Consider the following 17,116-nt stretch of genomic DNA (forward strand, 5'->3'; position numbering starts at 1 on the left):
CCTAGCACATCCATGCTAAAACTTTTAAGCCTCTCCACAAGCTTCCTTCTTATACTCTCACCAGTCAATTCATTCACATTCAGTGCCATCACCCTCAGTTGCTTGTCTCTCTTAATCCTCAGCATAACTGGTAGACTTTAGTGCTGCTTCTTATCATTTTGTACCTTGCCTTTAACAGGTCTCTGACAGAGGGCAACTCCAGCACAGTGTTTCCAGAAGCAGGGAAGCTCCAAAATTGTCAAAATAACTAAAAAATGATGGCACACCTCAGGTGTTTGTCCAAATTTTAAAGAATTTCTCTGATGTAGTTGGGCAGTGCCTCCCCCTTTAGTTCCACCCTTAAGGGGTTTAATAACAAAGTCACCACGAGAAGACAAGGAGAGACTTGGATACTCTAGTAAAACTAGAGTATCCCCTCAGGGTACTGAAGCTTAATAACTTTCCCTAATTTTAAGCTTCATATAGGGGATAGGGGAGAAAGAATACTTCCCATGTATTCCCTGCGTGTCGTAGAAGGCGACTAAAAGGGAAGGGAGCGGGGGGCTGGAAATCCTCCCCTCTTGTTTTTTTTTTTTTCCCAAAGAAGGAACAGAGAAGGGGGCCAGATGAGGATATTCCCTCAAAGGCCCAGTCCTCTGTTCTTAACGCTACCTTGCTAATGCGGGAAATGGCGAATAGTATGAAAGAAAGAAATATTTTTCTCAGTTGCAGCACCTCCAACCTCATTGGTTACAATACTGCCACTGCATACTTGTGTAAAGAGTGCAGTGATTAAAAGAAATTGATTCGCTGATCTTGGGAACACTTAAAGGGCATTCTTTTTGTTTGAGTCTTGGAAACTTTTACTCCCAAGCCTCATTAAACTCCCCAGATTTGGCACACACAGCTTAATATCCGGTTCATATATTACTCAGGGGCCCTTTCACATTCTGCTCCCCACGTCCTTACGTGTATTTAATGGCTTCATGAACCTCTAAAGTCATGAAAAAACAGGCAGCACTACCTGGAGCTTTTCTCTGGTCAGCTGCTGATGTGTACAATACTGTGGCTTCCTGATGCCCAATAAACAGATGCTCTTGTGAATCTCTGTCTGTTTTAGTGGAAAAGATACTCTGCCTAGCAATGTTCAAAAGTCTTTTTCTCCAAATCTCTTATTGCTAAAGAACATGCAGTGTCTGGCAGTTGCCCCATGGAGATCAGATAGTATATCGACAGAGATATCAATAGGGAGGAGGCTTTTAATTGGGTCCTTAACCTAGGATTGTCACCTCAAGTAGATTTCTTTCGTACCAGAGTCAATGCATTACTTCTAAGTTTATCTAGTTTTAGACATAGTTGCAGTTGCAATAGACACTTTGTCCATGAATTGTAATCATTGGAACCAAGTTTATATCTTTTATTCTCCAGTTCATATTCAGAGAAATGTTCTTAGATCTAGCTGCTGCTGTTTGGGATTTAGTGATGCTAGTATCCCCCAAGTGGGACAAACAACTTTGGTGCCAGAGACTTCTGCAATACCATACATGTTGGTTGATACTTTAGACTTATTTTTAGACCACCTGAGAATTTTGTAGGATCTTCTTCTTAGTGACCTGGGTTCTAGAATTTTTTTTTTTTCTTTGTCACCGTCTCCCGCGTTAGCCAGGTAGCGCAAGGAAACAGACGAAAGAATGGCCCAACCCGCCCACATACACATGTATATACATACATGTCCACAAACGCACAATATACATACCTATACATCTCAATGTACACATATATATACACACACAGACATATACATATATACACATGTACATAATTCATATTGTCTGCCTTTATTTGTTCCCATCGCCACCTCGCCACACATGGAATAACAACCCCCTCCCCCCTCATGTGTGCGAGGTAGCACCAGGAAAAACACCAAAGGCCCCATTCGTTCACACTCAGTCTCTAGCTGTCATGTAATAATGCACCGAAACCACAGCTCCCTTTCCACATCCAGGCCCCACACACTTTGCATGGTTTACCCCAGACACTTCACATGCCCTGGTTCAATCCATTGACAGCACGTCGACCCTGGTATACCACATCGTTCCAATTCACTCTATTCCTTGCACGCCTTTCACCCTCCTGCATGTTCAGGCCCCGATCACTCAAAATCTTTTTCACTCCATCTTTCCACCTCCAATTTGGTCTCCCACTTCTCCTCGTTCCCTCCACCTCTGACACATATATCCTCTTGGTCAATCTTTCCCCACTCATTCTCTCCATGTGACCAAACCATTTCAAAACACCCTCTTCTGCTTTCTCAACCACACTATTTTTATTTCCTCACATCTCTCTTACCCTTACATTACTTACTCGATCAAATCACCTCACACCACATATTGTCCTCAAACATCTCATTTCCAGCACATCCACCCTCCTGCGCACAACTCTATCCATAGCCCATGCCTCGCACCCATACAACATTGTTGGAACCACTATTCCTTCAAACATACCCATTTTTGCTTTCCGAGATAATGTTCTCGACTTCCAAACATTCATCAAGGCTCCCAGAATTTTCGCCCCCTCCCCCACCCTATGATTCACTTCCGCTTCCATGGTTCCATCCGCTGCCAGATCCACTCCCAGATATCTAAAACACTTCACTTCCTCCAGCTTTTCTCCATTCAAACTTACCTCCCAATTGACTTGACCCTCAACCCTACTGCACCTAATAACCTTGCTCTTATTCACATTTACTCTTAACTTTCTTCTTTCACATACTTTACCAAACTCAGTCACCAGCTTCTGCAGTTTCTTACATGAATCAGCCACCAGCGCTGTATCATCAGCGAACAACAACTGACTCACTTCCCAAGCTCTCTCATCCACAACAGACTGCATACTTGCCCCTCTTTCCAAAACTCTTGCATTCACCTCCCTAACAACCCCATCCATAAACAAATTAAACAACCATGGAGACATCACACACCCCTGCCGCAAACCTACATTCACTGAGAACCAATCACTTTCCCCTCATCCTACACGTACACATGTCTTACATCCTCGATAAAAACTTTTCACTGCTTCTAACAACTTGCCTCCCACACCATATATTCTTAAAACCTTCCACAGAGCATCTCTATCAACTCTAGAATTCTACATTTATATATTTTCTATTTTTTTACTGGCAGCTTGTAGAGAATGCATGATTGGTGACCTTTTACGTAATGATTCCCCTTTTGCTCATAGACAGTACTAATCAGTTTGGAAAACATTTCAAGCTCTCCTTGAAAAAATCTGATGTTTCATAAGTGACTGAAGCCATATGTTTTGAGTTCTTCTTTAGTTCTTCTCACAACAAAAACAAGACTAGTAACATAATAGTATTGCCTCTTGTAAGAGTGCCCTTCAGGAGCCCCAGTTAATTTTTCCTGTCTTGATGTTGGAGGAGACTGGTTGCTTCTCTTCCACAGCTCAAATGGGAACTCTCAACTTAGGCCTTTTACAATCCAAGTTTCTCAGGGAGTTTAGCTCCTTAATATCTTGTAGAAGCTTTCCCATATAATCTTGGGCTCTGGGAGGAGGGTTAGTGAATTCAGCGATATGTACAAAGGAAAGAGTCTTCGTGTCTTTGATGACATCTTGGGCATTAAGAAAAACCTAGTTCCCTGATTTTTGGATGAGAATGAAGTTACTGAATTTGAAATAACCTATTGTCATCCATTCTTGGAAGATCCCTTTAAGAGCACCATGTCTTATGTTAACTTAAAAATCCTTGAGACCTTTTGAATTTTGCCTGAGATTACTGAGTGGACTTTTTATGTGTCTACTGTCTAACCTTCACACACTTTTCAGTGAGAAATATCTTTATGTGAATTAAGAAACTCACTATACTGGCTCAGCATGGGCTTTAGAACACACAATAAGGAAGTTAGTAACATATACTTTGGCCTTCCTGAGGGACTCTTCTTTGGAGGAAATAAAGAAATGGGTCTGTGGCACTTCTTCCACCATTTTCAGATTGTACCTTACTTTAAACATTGTGGATCTCCCCTGTGTGGATCTGAGTAGATGAGGAAATTCAGATTCCATGTGCATTCAGTTGATCAGTAAAGGTACAATATTAAACTTGGTTTTTGGGATTAGTCTTATTTGAAAATTTTTCTCCAAACCACCCTCCTTTAATATGGGTGTGGTCCTATGGTTCCAGGACAGACTATAGAAATGAGTGAATATAGGTTTTGAAAATTGACAAATTTTTCTCTTCAGAAAGGTGTCCCGTAAATTTTTTTTCCTGCTTTCTTACTCAGTCTTGCCATTGTCTTCATCCCCCCTCTTTTTTTCTTTTAAGCTTTTAGTGTACCTACTGTGACCACCCTCTGGTTGACACCTGCGATTTGCAAATGGTAAGCTCACAGAAACTGGAAGTGGGAAGGTTGAAGATGTCACCCCAGTGACAGTAGCTGATTCGCTGAAGGTGGGCCCAAAATGGCCAAGTGTCTACAATCACCCTTGAGTGGCTTGCAGTGGATGAGTGATGTTTGATGCTTTCTTGCTGGAAGTCATAATGGAATATGGGAATACATCTCATGTTTATGGAACACTGCTTTAGAAGGAAAAAGGTTTTCAGTTTTCAAAACCAACTTACTTTTTCAGTTCTTTCCCATTTTTTCTAACTCTTGATATCTAATTTGTTGTTGTCATTCTTCCTCATTTAAGTTCACCCCACAGTAGGAATCCTTCCTTGTTCACATTATAAGGGATTCATTTACAATGTTGTCAAAAGAAATGAGCATTTTACTTGCCATGATACCTGCAACAACTTGCAAAATATTATGGCAGACCAGTATTTGGACTAAAGTGGCCTACTTTTTATTTCAAATTCATTGATATGAAGAATGATTAGGTACAGAAAAGGATTTCTCTTCATGTTTTTTTATGGAAAACCTTTGCTTTGAATTTGGAAAACGCTTGGCTATCACAAACAATTCTTCTTAGGTACAGAGATTCTACAGTGCTACACCCCCACCTCAGAGGCCGCCAACTTTCTTTGGAAAGATAATTGAAAACTTGCGGGATGAGATGACCCGGAATCAGAAGATGAAAGAGAGTTTAAAAGAATTCAGGAAAGACATGGAAAAGCTAGAGAAATCAGAAGCACTGCAGAAAGTCAGGTTTGTTGTGTGAATGTGATATTATTATTATTATTATTATTATTATTATTATTATTATTATTATTATTATTATTATACATGCCCTGACTCAATCCACTGACAGCACGTCAACCCCGGTATACCACATCGATCCAATTCACTCTATTCCTTGCCCTCCTTTCACCCTCCTGCATGTTCAGGCCCCGATCACACAAAATCTTTTTCACTCCATCTTTCCACCTCCAATTTGGTCTCCCACTTCTCCTCGTTCCCTCCACCTCCGACACATATATCCTCTTGGTCAATCTTTCCTCACTCATTCTCTCCATGTGCCCAAACCATTTCAAAACACCCTCTTCTGCTCTCTCAACCACGCTCTTTTTATTTCCACACATCTCTCTTACCCTTATGTTACTTACTCGATCAAACCACCTCACACCACATATTGTCCTCAAACATCTCATTTCCAGCACATCCACCCTCCTACGCACAACTCTACCCATAGCCCATGCCTCGCAACCATACAACATTGTTGGAACCACTATTCCTTCAAACATACCCATTTTTGCTTTCCGAGATAATGTTCTCAACTTCCAAACATTCTTCAAGGCTCCCAGAATTTTCACCCCCTCCCCCACCCTATGATTCACTTCCACTTCCATGGTTCCATCCGCTGCCAGATCCACTCCCAGATATCTAAAACACTTGACTTCCCCCAGTTTTTCTCCATTCAAACTTACCTCCCAATTGACTTGACCCTCAACCCTACTGTACCTAATAACCTTGCTCTTATTCACATTTACTCTCAACTTTCTTATTTCACACACTTTACCAAACTCAGTCACCAGCTTCTGCAGTTTCTCACATGAATCAGCCACCAGCACTGTATCATTAGCGAACAACAACTGACTCACTTCCCAAGCTCTCTCATCCACAACAGACTGCATACTTGCCCCTCTTCCCAAAACTCTTGCATTCACCTCCCTAACAACCCCATCCATATACAAATGAAACAACCATGGAGACATCACACCCCCCTGCCGCAAACCTACATTCACTGAGAACCAATCACTTTCCTCTCTTCCTACACGTACACATGCCTTACATCTTTGATAAAACTTTTCACTGCTTCTAACAACTTGCCTCCCACACCATATATTCTTAATACCTTCCACAGAGCATCTTTATCAACTCTATCATATGCCTTCTCCAGATCCATAAATGCTGCATACAAATCCATATGCTTTTCTACGTATTTCTCACATACATTCTTCAAAGCAAACACCTGATCCACACATCCTCTACCACTTCTGAAACCACACTGCTCATCCCCAATCTGATGCTCTGTACATGCCTTCACCCTCTCAATCAATACCCTCCCATATAATTTACCAGGAATACTCAACAAACTTATACCTCTGTACTTTGAGCACTCACTCTTATCCCCTTTGCCTTTGTACAATGGCACTATGTAAGCGTTCCGCCAATCCCCAGGCACCTCACCATGAATCATACATACATTAAATAACCTTACCAACCAGTCAAGAATACAGTCACCCCCTTTTTTAATAAATTCCACTGCAATACCATCCAAACCTGGTGCCTTGCCAGCTTTCATCTTCCACAAAGCTTTTACTACACATATATATGTACAGAGCATCAGATTGGGGAAGAGCAGTGTGGTTTCAGAAGTGGTAGAGGATGTGTGGATCAGGTGTTTGCTTTGAAGAATGTATGTGAGAAATACTTAGAAAAGCAAATGGATTTGTATGTAGCATTTATGGATCTGGAGAAGGCATATGATAGAGTTGACAGAGATGCTCTGTGGAAGGTATTAAGAATATATGGTGTGGGAGGCAAGTTGTTAGAAGCAGTGAAAAGTTTTTATCGAGGATGTAAGGCATGTGTACGTGTAGGAAGAGAGGAAAGTGATTGGTTCTCAGTGAATGTAGGTTTGCGGCAGGGGTGTGTGATGTCTCCATGGTTGTTTAATTTGTTTATGGATGGGGTTGTTAGGGAGGTGAATGCAAGAGTTTTGGAAAGAGGGGCAAGTATGAAGTCTGTTGTGGATGAGAGAGCTTGGGAAGTGAGTCAGTTGTTGTTCGCTGATGATACAGCGCTGGTGGCTGATTCATGTGAGAAACTGCAGAAGCTGGTGACTGAGTTTGGTAAAGTGTGTGAAAGAAGAAAGTTAAGAGTAAATGTGAATAAGAGCAAGGTTATTAGGTGCAGTAGGGTTGAGGGTCAAGTCAATTGGGAGGTGAGTTTGAATGGAGAAAAACTGGAGGAAGTGAAGTGTTTTAGATATCTGGGAGTGGATCTGGCAGCGGATGGAACCATGGAAGCGGAAGTGGATCATAGGGTGGGGGAGGGGGCGAAAATTCTGGGAGCCTTGAAGAATGTGTGGAAGTCGAGAACATTATCTCGGAAAGCAAAAATGGGTATGTTTGAAGGAATAGTGGTTCCAACAATGTTGTATGGTTGCGAGGCGTGGGCTATGGATAGAGTGGTGTGCAGGAGGATGGATGTGCTGGAAATGAGATGTTTGAGGACAATATGTGGTGTGAGGTGGTTTGATCGAGTAAGTAACGTAAGGGTAAGAGAGATGTGTGGAAATAAAAAGAGCGTGGTTGAGAGAGCAGAAGAGGGTGTTTTGAAATGGTTTGGGCACATGGAGAGAATGAGTGAGGAAAGATTGACCAAGAGGATATATGTGTCGGAGGTGGAGGGAACGAGGAGAAGAGGGAGACCAAATTGGAGGTGGAAAGATGGAGTGAAAAAGATTTTGTGTGATCGGGGCCTGAACATGCAGGAGGGTGAAAGGAGGGCAAGGAATAGAGTGAATTGGAGCGATGTGGTATACCGGGGTTGACGTGCTGTCAGTGGATTGAATCAGGGCATGTGAAGCGTCTGGGGTAAACCATGGAAAGCTGTGTAGGTATGTATATTTGCGTGTGTGGACGTATGTATATACATGTGTATTGGGGTGGGTTGGGCCATTTCTTTCGTCTGTTTCCTTGCGCTACCTCGCAAACGCGGGAGACAGTGGCAAAAAAAAATATATATATATATATATATATATTTTTTCATTCATTTCAAGCTGGAAGTTTCAGTTTTCTAGATTGTTTCTTACATTTCTCATATGTATATATATGTGTGTGTGTGTGTGTGTATATGTGTGTGTGTGTGTGTGTGTGTGTGTGTGTGTGTGTGTGTGTGTGTATGTATATATATATGTATATTATCCCTGGGGATAGGGGTGAAAGAATACTTCCCACGTATTCCTCGCGTGTCGTAGAAAGCGACTAGAGGGGACGGGAGCGGGGGGCCAGAAATCCTCCCCTCCTTGTATTAACTTTCTAAAATGGGAAACAGAAGAAGGAGTCATGCGGGGAGTGCTCATCCTCCTCGAAGGCTCAGAGTGGGGTGCCTAAATGTGTGTGGATGTAACCAAGATGTGAGAAAAGGAGAGATAGGTAGTATGTTTGAGGAAAGGAACCTTGATGTTTTGGCTCTGAGTGAAACGAAGCTCAAGGGTAAAGGGGAAGAGTGGTTTGGGAATGTCTGGGGAGTAAAGTCAGGGGTTAGTGAGAGGACAAGAGCAAGGGAAGGAGTAGCAATACTCCTGAAACAGGAGTTGTGGGAGTATGTGATAGAGTGTAAGAAAGTAAATTCTCGATTAATATGGGTAAAACTGAAAGTTGATGGAGAGAGGTGGGTGATTATTGGTGCATATGCACCTGGGCATGAGAAGAAAGATCAAGAGAGGCAAGTGTTTTGGGAGCAGCTGAATGAGTGTGTTAGTGGTTTTGATTCACGAGACCGGGTCATAGTGATGGGTGATTTGAATGCAAAGGTGAGTAATGTGGCAGTTGAGGGAATAATTGGTATACATGGGGTGTTCAGTGTTGTAAATGGAAATGGTGAAGAGCTTGTAGATTTATGTGCTGAAAAAGGACTGGTGATTGGGAATACCTGGTTTAAAAAGCGAGATATACATAAGTATACTTATGTAAGTAGGAGAGATGGCCAGAGAGCGTTATTGGATTACGTGTTAATTGACAGGCGTGCGAAAGAGAGACTTTTGGATGTTAATGTGCTGAGAGGTGCAACTGGAGGGATGTCTGATCATTATCTTGTGGAGGCTAAGGTGAAGATCTGTATGGGTTTTCAGAAAAGAAGAGTGAATGTTGGGGTGAAGAGGGTGGTGAGAGTAAGTGAGCTTGAGAAGGAGACCTGTGTGAGGAAGTACCAGGAGAGACTGAGTACAGAATGAAAAAAGGTGAGAACAATGGAAGCAAGGGGAGTGGGGGAGGAATGGGATGTATTTAGGGAATCAGTGATGGATTGCGCAAAAGATGCTTGTGGCATGAGAAGAGTGGGAGGTGGGTTGATTAGAAAGGGCAGTGAGTGGTGGGATGAAGAAGTAAGAGTATTAGTGAAAGAGAAGAGAGAGGCATTTGGACGATTTTTGCAGGGAAAAAATGCAATTGAGTGGGAGATGTATAAAAGAAAGAGACAGGAGGTCAAGAGAAAGGTGCAAGAGGTGAAAAAAAGGGCAAATGAGATTTGGGGTGAGAGAGTATCATTAAATTTTAGGGAGAATAAAAAGATGTTCTGGAAGGAGGTAAATAAAGTGCGTAAGACAAGGGAGCAAATGGGAACTTCAGTGAAGGGCGCAAATGGGGAGGTGATAACAAGTAGTGGTGATGTGAGAAGGAGATGGAGTGAGTATTTTGAAGGTTTGTTGAATGTGTTTGATGATAGAGTGGCAGATATAGGGTGTTTTGGTCGAGGTGGTGTGCAAAGTGAGAGGGTTAGGGAAAATGATTTGGTAAACAGAGGAGAGGTAGTAAAAGCTTTGCGGAAGATGAAAGCCGGCAAGGCAGCAGGTTTGGATGGTATTGCAGTGGAATTTATTAAAAAAGGGGGTGACTGTATTGTTGACTGGTTGGTAAGGTTATTTAATGTATGTATGACTCATGGTGAGGTGCCTGAGGATTGGCGGAATGCGTGCATAGTGCCATTGTACAAAGGCAAAGGGGATAAGAGTGAGTGCTCAAATTACAGAGGTATAAGTTTGTTGAGTATTCCTGGTAAATTATATGGGAGGGTATTGATTGAGAGGGTGAAGGCATGTACAGAGCATCAGATTGGGGAAGAGCAGTGTGGTTTCAGAAGTGGTAGAGGATGTGTGGATCAGGTGTTTGCTTTGAAGAATGTATGTGAGAAATACTTAGAAAAGCAAATGGATTTGTATGTAGCATTTATGGATCTGGAGAAGGCATATGATAGAGTTGATAGAGATGCTCTGTGGAAGGTATTAAGAATATATGGTGTGGGAGGAAAGTTGTTAGAAGCAGTGAAAAGTTTTTATCGAGGATGTAAGGCATGTGTACGTGTAGGAAGAGAGGAAAGTGATTGGTTCTCAGTGAATGTAGGTTTGCGGCAGGGGTGTGTGATGTCTCCATGGTTGTTTAATTTGTTTTAATGGATGGGGTTGTTAGGGAGGTAAATGCAAGAGTTTTGGAAAGAGGGGCAAGTATGAAGTCTGTTGGGGATGAGAGAGCTTGGGAAGTGAGTCAGTTGTTGTTCGCTGATGATACAGCGCTGGTGGCTGATTCATGTGAGAAACTGCAGAAGCTGGTGACTGAGTTTGGTAAAGTGTGTGGAAGAAGAAAGTTAAGATTAAATGTGAATAAGAGCAAGGTTATTAGGTACAGTAGGGTTGAGGGTCAAGTCAATTGGGAGGTGAGTTTGAATGGAGAAAAACTGGAGGAAGTGAAGTGTTTTAGATATCTGGGAGTGGATCTGGCAGCGGATGGAACCATGGAAGCGGAAGTGGATCATAGGGTGGGGGAGGGGGCGAAAATTTTGGGGGCCTTGAAGAATGTGTGGAAGTCGAGAACATTATCTCGGAAAGCAAAAATGGGTATGTTTGAAGGAATAGTGGTTCCAACAATGTTGTATGGTTGCGAGGCGTGGGCTATGGATAGAGTTGTGCGCAGGAGGATGGATGTGCTGGAAATGAGATGTTTGAGGACAATGTGTGGTGTGAGGTGGTTTGATCGAGTGAGTAACGTAAGGGTAAGAGAGATGTGTGGAAATAAAAAGAGCGTGGTTGAGAGAGCAGAAGAGGGTGTTTTGAAGTGGTTTGGGCACATGGAGAGGATGAGTGAGGAAAGATTGACCAAGAGGATATATGTGTCGGAGGTGGAGGGAACGAGGAGAAGAGGGAGACCAAATTGGAGGTGGAAAGATGGAGTGAAAAAGATTTTGTGTGATCGGGGCCTGAACATGCAGGAGGGTGAAAGGAGGGCAAGGAATAGAGTGAATTGGAGCGATGTGGTATACCGGGGTTGACGTGCTGTCAGTGGATTGAATCAAGGCATGTGAAGCGTCTGGGGTAAACCATGGAAAGCTGTGTAGGTATGTATATTTGCGTGTGTGGACATATGTATATACATGTGTATGGGGGGGGGTTAGGCCATTTCTTTCGTCTGTTTCCTTGCGCTACCTCGCAAACGCGGGAGACGGCGACAAAGTATAAAAAAAAAAAAAAAAATACATAAGTATACTTATGTAAGTAGGAGAGATGGCCAGAGAGCGTTATTGGATTACGTGTTAATTGACAGGCGTGCGAAAGAGAGACTTTTGGATGTTAATGTGCTGAGAGGTGCAACTGGAGGGATGTCTGATCATTATCTTGTGGAGGCTAAGGTGAAGATTTGTATGGGTTTTCAGAAAAGAAGAGTGAATGTTGGGGTGAAGAGGGTGGTGAGAGTAAGTGAGCTTGAGAAGGAGACCTGTGTGAGGAAGTACCAGGAGAGACTGAGTACAGAATGGAAAAAGGTGAGAACAATGGAAGTAAGGGGAGTGGGGGAGGAATGGGATGTATTTAGGGAATCAGTGATGGATTGCGCAAAAGATGCTTGTGGCATGAGAAGAGTGGGAGGTGGGTTGATTAGAAAGGGTAGTGAGTGGTGGGATGAAGAAGTAAGAGTATTAGTGAAAGAGAAGAGAGAGGCATTTGGACGATTTTTGCAGGGAAAAAATGCAATTGAGTGGGAGATGTATAAAAGAAAGAAACAGGAGGTCAAGAGAAAGGTGCAAGAGGTGAAAAAAAGGGCAAATGAGAGTTGGGGTGAGAGAGTATCATTAAATTTTAGGGAGAATAAAAAGATGTTCTGGAAGGAGGTAAATAAAGTGCGTAAGACAAGGGAGCAAATGGGAACTTCGGTGAAGGGCGCAAGTGGGGAGGTGATAACAAGTAGTGGTGATGTGAGAAGGAGATGGAGTGAGTATTTTGAAGGTTTGTTGAATGTGTTTGATGATAGAGTGGCAGATATAGGGTGTTTTGGTTGAGGTGGTGTGCAAAGTGAGAGGGTTAGGGAAAATGATTTGGTAAACAGAGAAGAGGTAGTGAAAGCTTTGCAGAAGATGAAAGCCGGCAAGGCAGCAGGTTTGGATGGTATTGCAGTGGAATTTATTAAAAAAGGGGGTGACTGTATTGTTGACTGGTTGGTAAGGTTATTTAATGTATGTATGACTCATGGTGAGGTGCCTGAGGATTGGCGGAATGCGTGCATAGTGCCATTGTACAAAGGCAAAGGGGATAAGAGTGAGTGCTCAAATTACAGAGGTATAAGTTTGTTGAGTATTCCTGGTAAATTATATGGGAGGGTATTGATTGAGAGGGTGAAGGCATGTACAGAGCATCAGACTGGGGAAGAGCAGTGTGGTTTCAGAAGTGGTAGAGGATGTGTGGATCAGGTGTTTGCTTTGAAGAATGTATGTGAGAAATCCTTAGAAAAGCAAATGGATTTGTATGTAGCATTTATGGATCTGGAGAAGGCATATGATAGAGTTGATAGAGATGCTCTGTGGAAGGTATTAAGAATATATGGTGTGGGAGGAAAGTTGTTAGAAGCAGTGAAAAGTTTTTATCGAGGATGTAAGGCATGTGTACGTGTAGGAAGAGAGGAAAGTGATTGGTTGTCAGTGAATGTAGGTTTGCGGCAGGGGTGTGTGATGTCTCCATGGTTGTTTAATTTGTTTATGGATGGGGTTGTTAGGGAGGTAAATGCAAGAGTTTTGGAAAGAGGGGCAAGTATGAAGTCTGTTGGGGATGAGAGAGCTTGGGAAGTGAGTCAGTTGTTGTTCGCTGATGATACAGCGCTGGTGGCTGATTCATGTGAGAAACTGCAGAAGCTGGTGACTGAGTTTGGAAAAGTGTGTGGAAGAAGAAAGTTAAGAGTAAATGAGAATAAGAGCAAGGTTATTAGGTACAGTAGGGTTGAGGGTCAAGTCAATTGGGAGGTGAGTTTGAATGGAGAAAAACTGGAGGAAGTGAAGTGTTTTAGATATCTGGGAGTGGATCTGGCAGCGGATGGAACCATGGAAGCAGAAGTGGATCATAGGGTGGGTAGGGGGCGAAAATCCTGGGGGCCTTGAAGAATGTGTGGAAGTCGAGAACATTATCTCGGAAAGCAAAAATGGGTATGTTTGAAGGAATGGTGGTTCCAACAATGTTGTATGGTTGCGAGGCGTGGGCTATGGATAGAGTTGTGCGCAGGAGGATGGATGTGCTGGAAATGAGATGTTTGAGGACAGTGTGTGGTGTGAGGTGGTTTGATCGAGTGAGTAACGTAAGGGTAAGAGAGATGTGTGGAAATAAAAAGAGCGTGGTTGAGAGAGCAGAAGAGGGTGTTTTGAAGTGGTTTGGGCACATGGAGAGGATGAGTGAGGAAAGATTGACCAAGAGGATATATGTGTCGGAGGTGGAGGGAACAAGGAGAAGAGGGAGACCAAATTGGAGGTGGAAAGATGGAGTGAAAAAGATTTTGTGTGATCGGGGCCTGAACATGCAGGAGGGTGAAAGGAGGGCAAGGAATAGAGTGAATTGGAGCGATGTGGTATACCGGGGTTGACGTGCTGTCAGTGGATTGAATCAGGGCATGTGAAGCGTCTGGAGTAAACCATGGAAAGCTGTGTAGGTATGTATATTTGCGTGTGTGGACGTATGTATATACATGTGTAGGGGGGGGGGGGGTTTGGGCCATTTTCTTTCGTCTGTTTCCTTGCGCTACCTCGCAAACGCGGGAGACAGTGACAAAGTATAATAAATAAATAAAAAAAAATATATATATATATATATATATATATATATATATATATATATATATATATATATATATATATATGTTAATTGACAGGCACGCGAAAGAGAGACTTTTGGATGTTAATGTGCTGAGAGGTGCAACTGGAGGGATGTCTGATCATTATCTTGTGGAGGCTAAGGTGAAGATTTGTATGGGTTTTCAGAAAAGAAGAGTGAATGTTGGGGTGAAGAGGGTGGTGAGAGTAAGTGAGCTTGGGAAGGAGACTTGTGTGAGGAAGTACCATGAGAGACTAAGTACAGAATGGAAAAAGGTGAGAACAATGGAAGTAAGGGGAGTGGGGGAGGAATGGGATGTATTTAGGGAATCAGTGATGGATTGCGCAAAAGATGCTTGTGGCATGAGAAGAGTGGGAGGTGGGTTGATTAGAAAGGGTAGTGAGTGGTGGGATGAAGAAGTAAGAGTATTAGTGAAAGAGAAGAGAGAGGCATTTGGACGATTTTTGCAGGGAAAAAATGAAATTGAGTGGGAGACGTATAAAAGAAAGAGACAGGAGGTCAAGAGAAAGGTGCAAGAGGTGAAAAAAAGGGCAAATGAGAGTTGGGGTGAGAGAGTACCATTAAATTTTAGGGAGAATAAAAAGATGTTCTGGAAGGAGGTAAATAAAGTGCGTAAGACAAGGGAGCAAATGGGAACTTCAGTGAAGGGCGCAAATGGGGAGGTGATAACAAGTAGTGGTGATGTGAGAAGGAGATGGAGTGAGTATTTTGAAGGTTTGTTGAATGTGTTTGATGATAGAGTGGCAGATATAGGGTGTTTTGGTCGAGGTGGTGTGCAAAGTGCGAGGGTTAGGGAAAATGAGTTGGTAAACAGAGAAGAGGTAGTAAAAGCTTTGCGGAAGATGAAAGCCGGCAAGGCAGCAGATTTGGATGGTATTGCAGTGGAATTTATTAAAAAAGGGGGTGACTGTATTGTTGACTGGTTGGTAAGGTTATTTAATGTATGTATGACTCGGTGACTGTATTGTTGACTGGTTGGTAAGGTTATTTAATGTATGTATGACTCATGGTGAGGTGCCTGAGGATTGGCGGAATGCGTGCATAGTGCCATTCTACAAAGGCAAAGGGGATAAGAGTGAGTGCTCAAATTACAGAGGTATAAGTTTGTTGAGTATTCCTGGCAAATTATATGGAGGGTATTGATTGAGAGGGTGAAGGCATGTACAGAGCATCAGATTGGGGAAGAGCAGTGTGGTTTCAGAAGTGGTAGAGGATGTGTGGATCAGGTGTTTGCTTTGAAGAATGTATGTGAGAAATACTTAGAAAAGCAAATGGATTTGTATGTAGCATTTATGGATCTGGAGAAGGCATATGATAGAGTTGATAGAGATGCTCTGTGGAAGGTATTAAGAATATATGGTGTGGGAGGAAAGTTGTTAGAAGCAGTGAAAAGTTTTTATCGAGGATGTAAGGCATGTGTACGTGTAGGAAGAGAGGAAAGTGATTGGTTCTCAGTGAATGTAGGTTTGCGGCAGGGATGTGTGATGTCTCCATGGTTGTTTAATTTGTTTATGGATGGGGTTGTTAGGGAGGTGAATGCAAGTGTTTTGGAAAGATGGGCAAGTATGAAGTCTGTTGGGGATGAGAGAGCTTGGGAAGTGAGTCAGTTGTTGTTCACTGATGATACAGTGCTGGTGGCTAATTCATGTGAGAAACTGCAGAAGCTGGTGACTGAGTTTGGTAAAGTGTGTGAAAGAAGAAAGTTAAGATTAAATGTGAATAAGAGCAAGGTTATTAGGTACAGTAGGGTTGAGGGTCAAGTCAATTGGGAGGTGAGTTTCAATGGAGAAAAACTGGAGGAAGTGAAGTGTTTTAGATATCTGGGAGTGGATCTGGCAGCGGATGGAACCATGGAAGCGGAAGTGGATCATAGGGTGGGGGAGGGGGCGAAAATTCTGGGAGCCTTGAAGAATGTGTGGAAGTCGAGAACATTATCTCGGAAAGCAAAAATGGGTATGTTTGAAGGAATAGTGGTTCCAACAATGTTGTATGGTTGCGAGGCGTGGACTATGGATAGAGTTGTGCACAGGAGGATGGATGTGCTGGAAATGAGATGTTTGAGGACAATATGTGGTGTGAGGTGGTTTGATTGAGTAAGTAACGTAAGGGTAAGAGGGATGTGTGGAAATAAAAAGAGCGTGGTTGAGAGAGCAGAAGAGGGTGTTTTGAAATGGTTTGGTCACATGGAGAGAATGAGTGAGGAAAGATTGACCAAGAGGATATATGTGTCGGAGGTGGAGGGAACGAGGAGAAGAGGGAGACCAAATTGGAGGTGGAAAGATGGAGTGAAAAAGATTTTGTGTGATCGGGGCCTGAACATGCAGGAGGGTGAAAGGAGGGCAAAGAATAGAGTGAATTGGAGCGATGTGGTATACCGGGGTTGACGTGCTGTCAGTGGATTGAATCAAGGCATGTGTATGGGGGTGGGTTGGGCCATTTCTTTCGTCTGTTTCCTTGCGCTACCTCGCAACCGCGGGAGACTGCGACAAAGCAAAAAAAAAAAAAATATATATATGTATATGTATATATATATATATATATATATATATATATATATATATATATATATATATATATATATATATACATAAATGCCCATACATACACATACACAGACAAATACATATATATACACATGTACATATTCATACTTGCTTGCCTTCATCCATTCCTGGTGCAACCCCGCCCCACAGGAAACGGCACCGCTACCCCTTGCTTCAATAAGGAAGTGCCAGGAAAACAGACAAAAAAGGCCACATTCATTCACTTTCTTTCTCTAGCTGTCATGTGTGATGCACCAAAACCACAGTTCCCC

General features: G+C 42.6%; 1 protein-coding gene across 3 annotated transcripts in view; it reads left to right on the forward strand.

The window, feature by feature from the left end:
* The window catches only part of LOC139757863 (mitochondrial import inner membrane translocase subunit TIM44), a 201,365-nt gene that overhangs the window by 38,181 nt on the left and 146,068 nt on the right, over positions 1-17,116 (forward strand). For all 3 annotated transcript variants that reach the window (XM_071678767.1, XM_071678768.1, XM_071678769.1), the window contains exon 3: positions 4,969-5,144. In XM_071678767.1, coding sequence (XP_071534868.1) covers positions 4,969-5,144 — 176 coding nt within the window. The remainder of the gene's footprint in view (positions 1-4,968; positions 5,145-17,116) is intronic.

Source organism: Panulirus ornatus, chromosome 28, assembly GCF_036320965.1.
Source record: "Panulirus ornatus isolate Po-2019 chromosome 28, ASM3632096v1, whole genome shotgun sequence".
In the NCBI taxonomy this organism is placed as follows: Eukaryota; Metazoa; Arthropoda; class Malacostraca; order Decapoda; family Palinuridae; genus Panulirus; species Panulirus ornatus.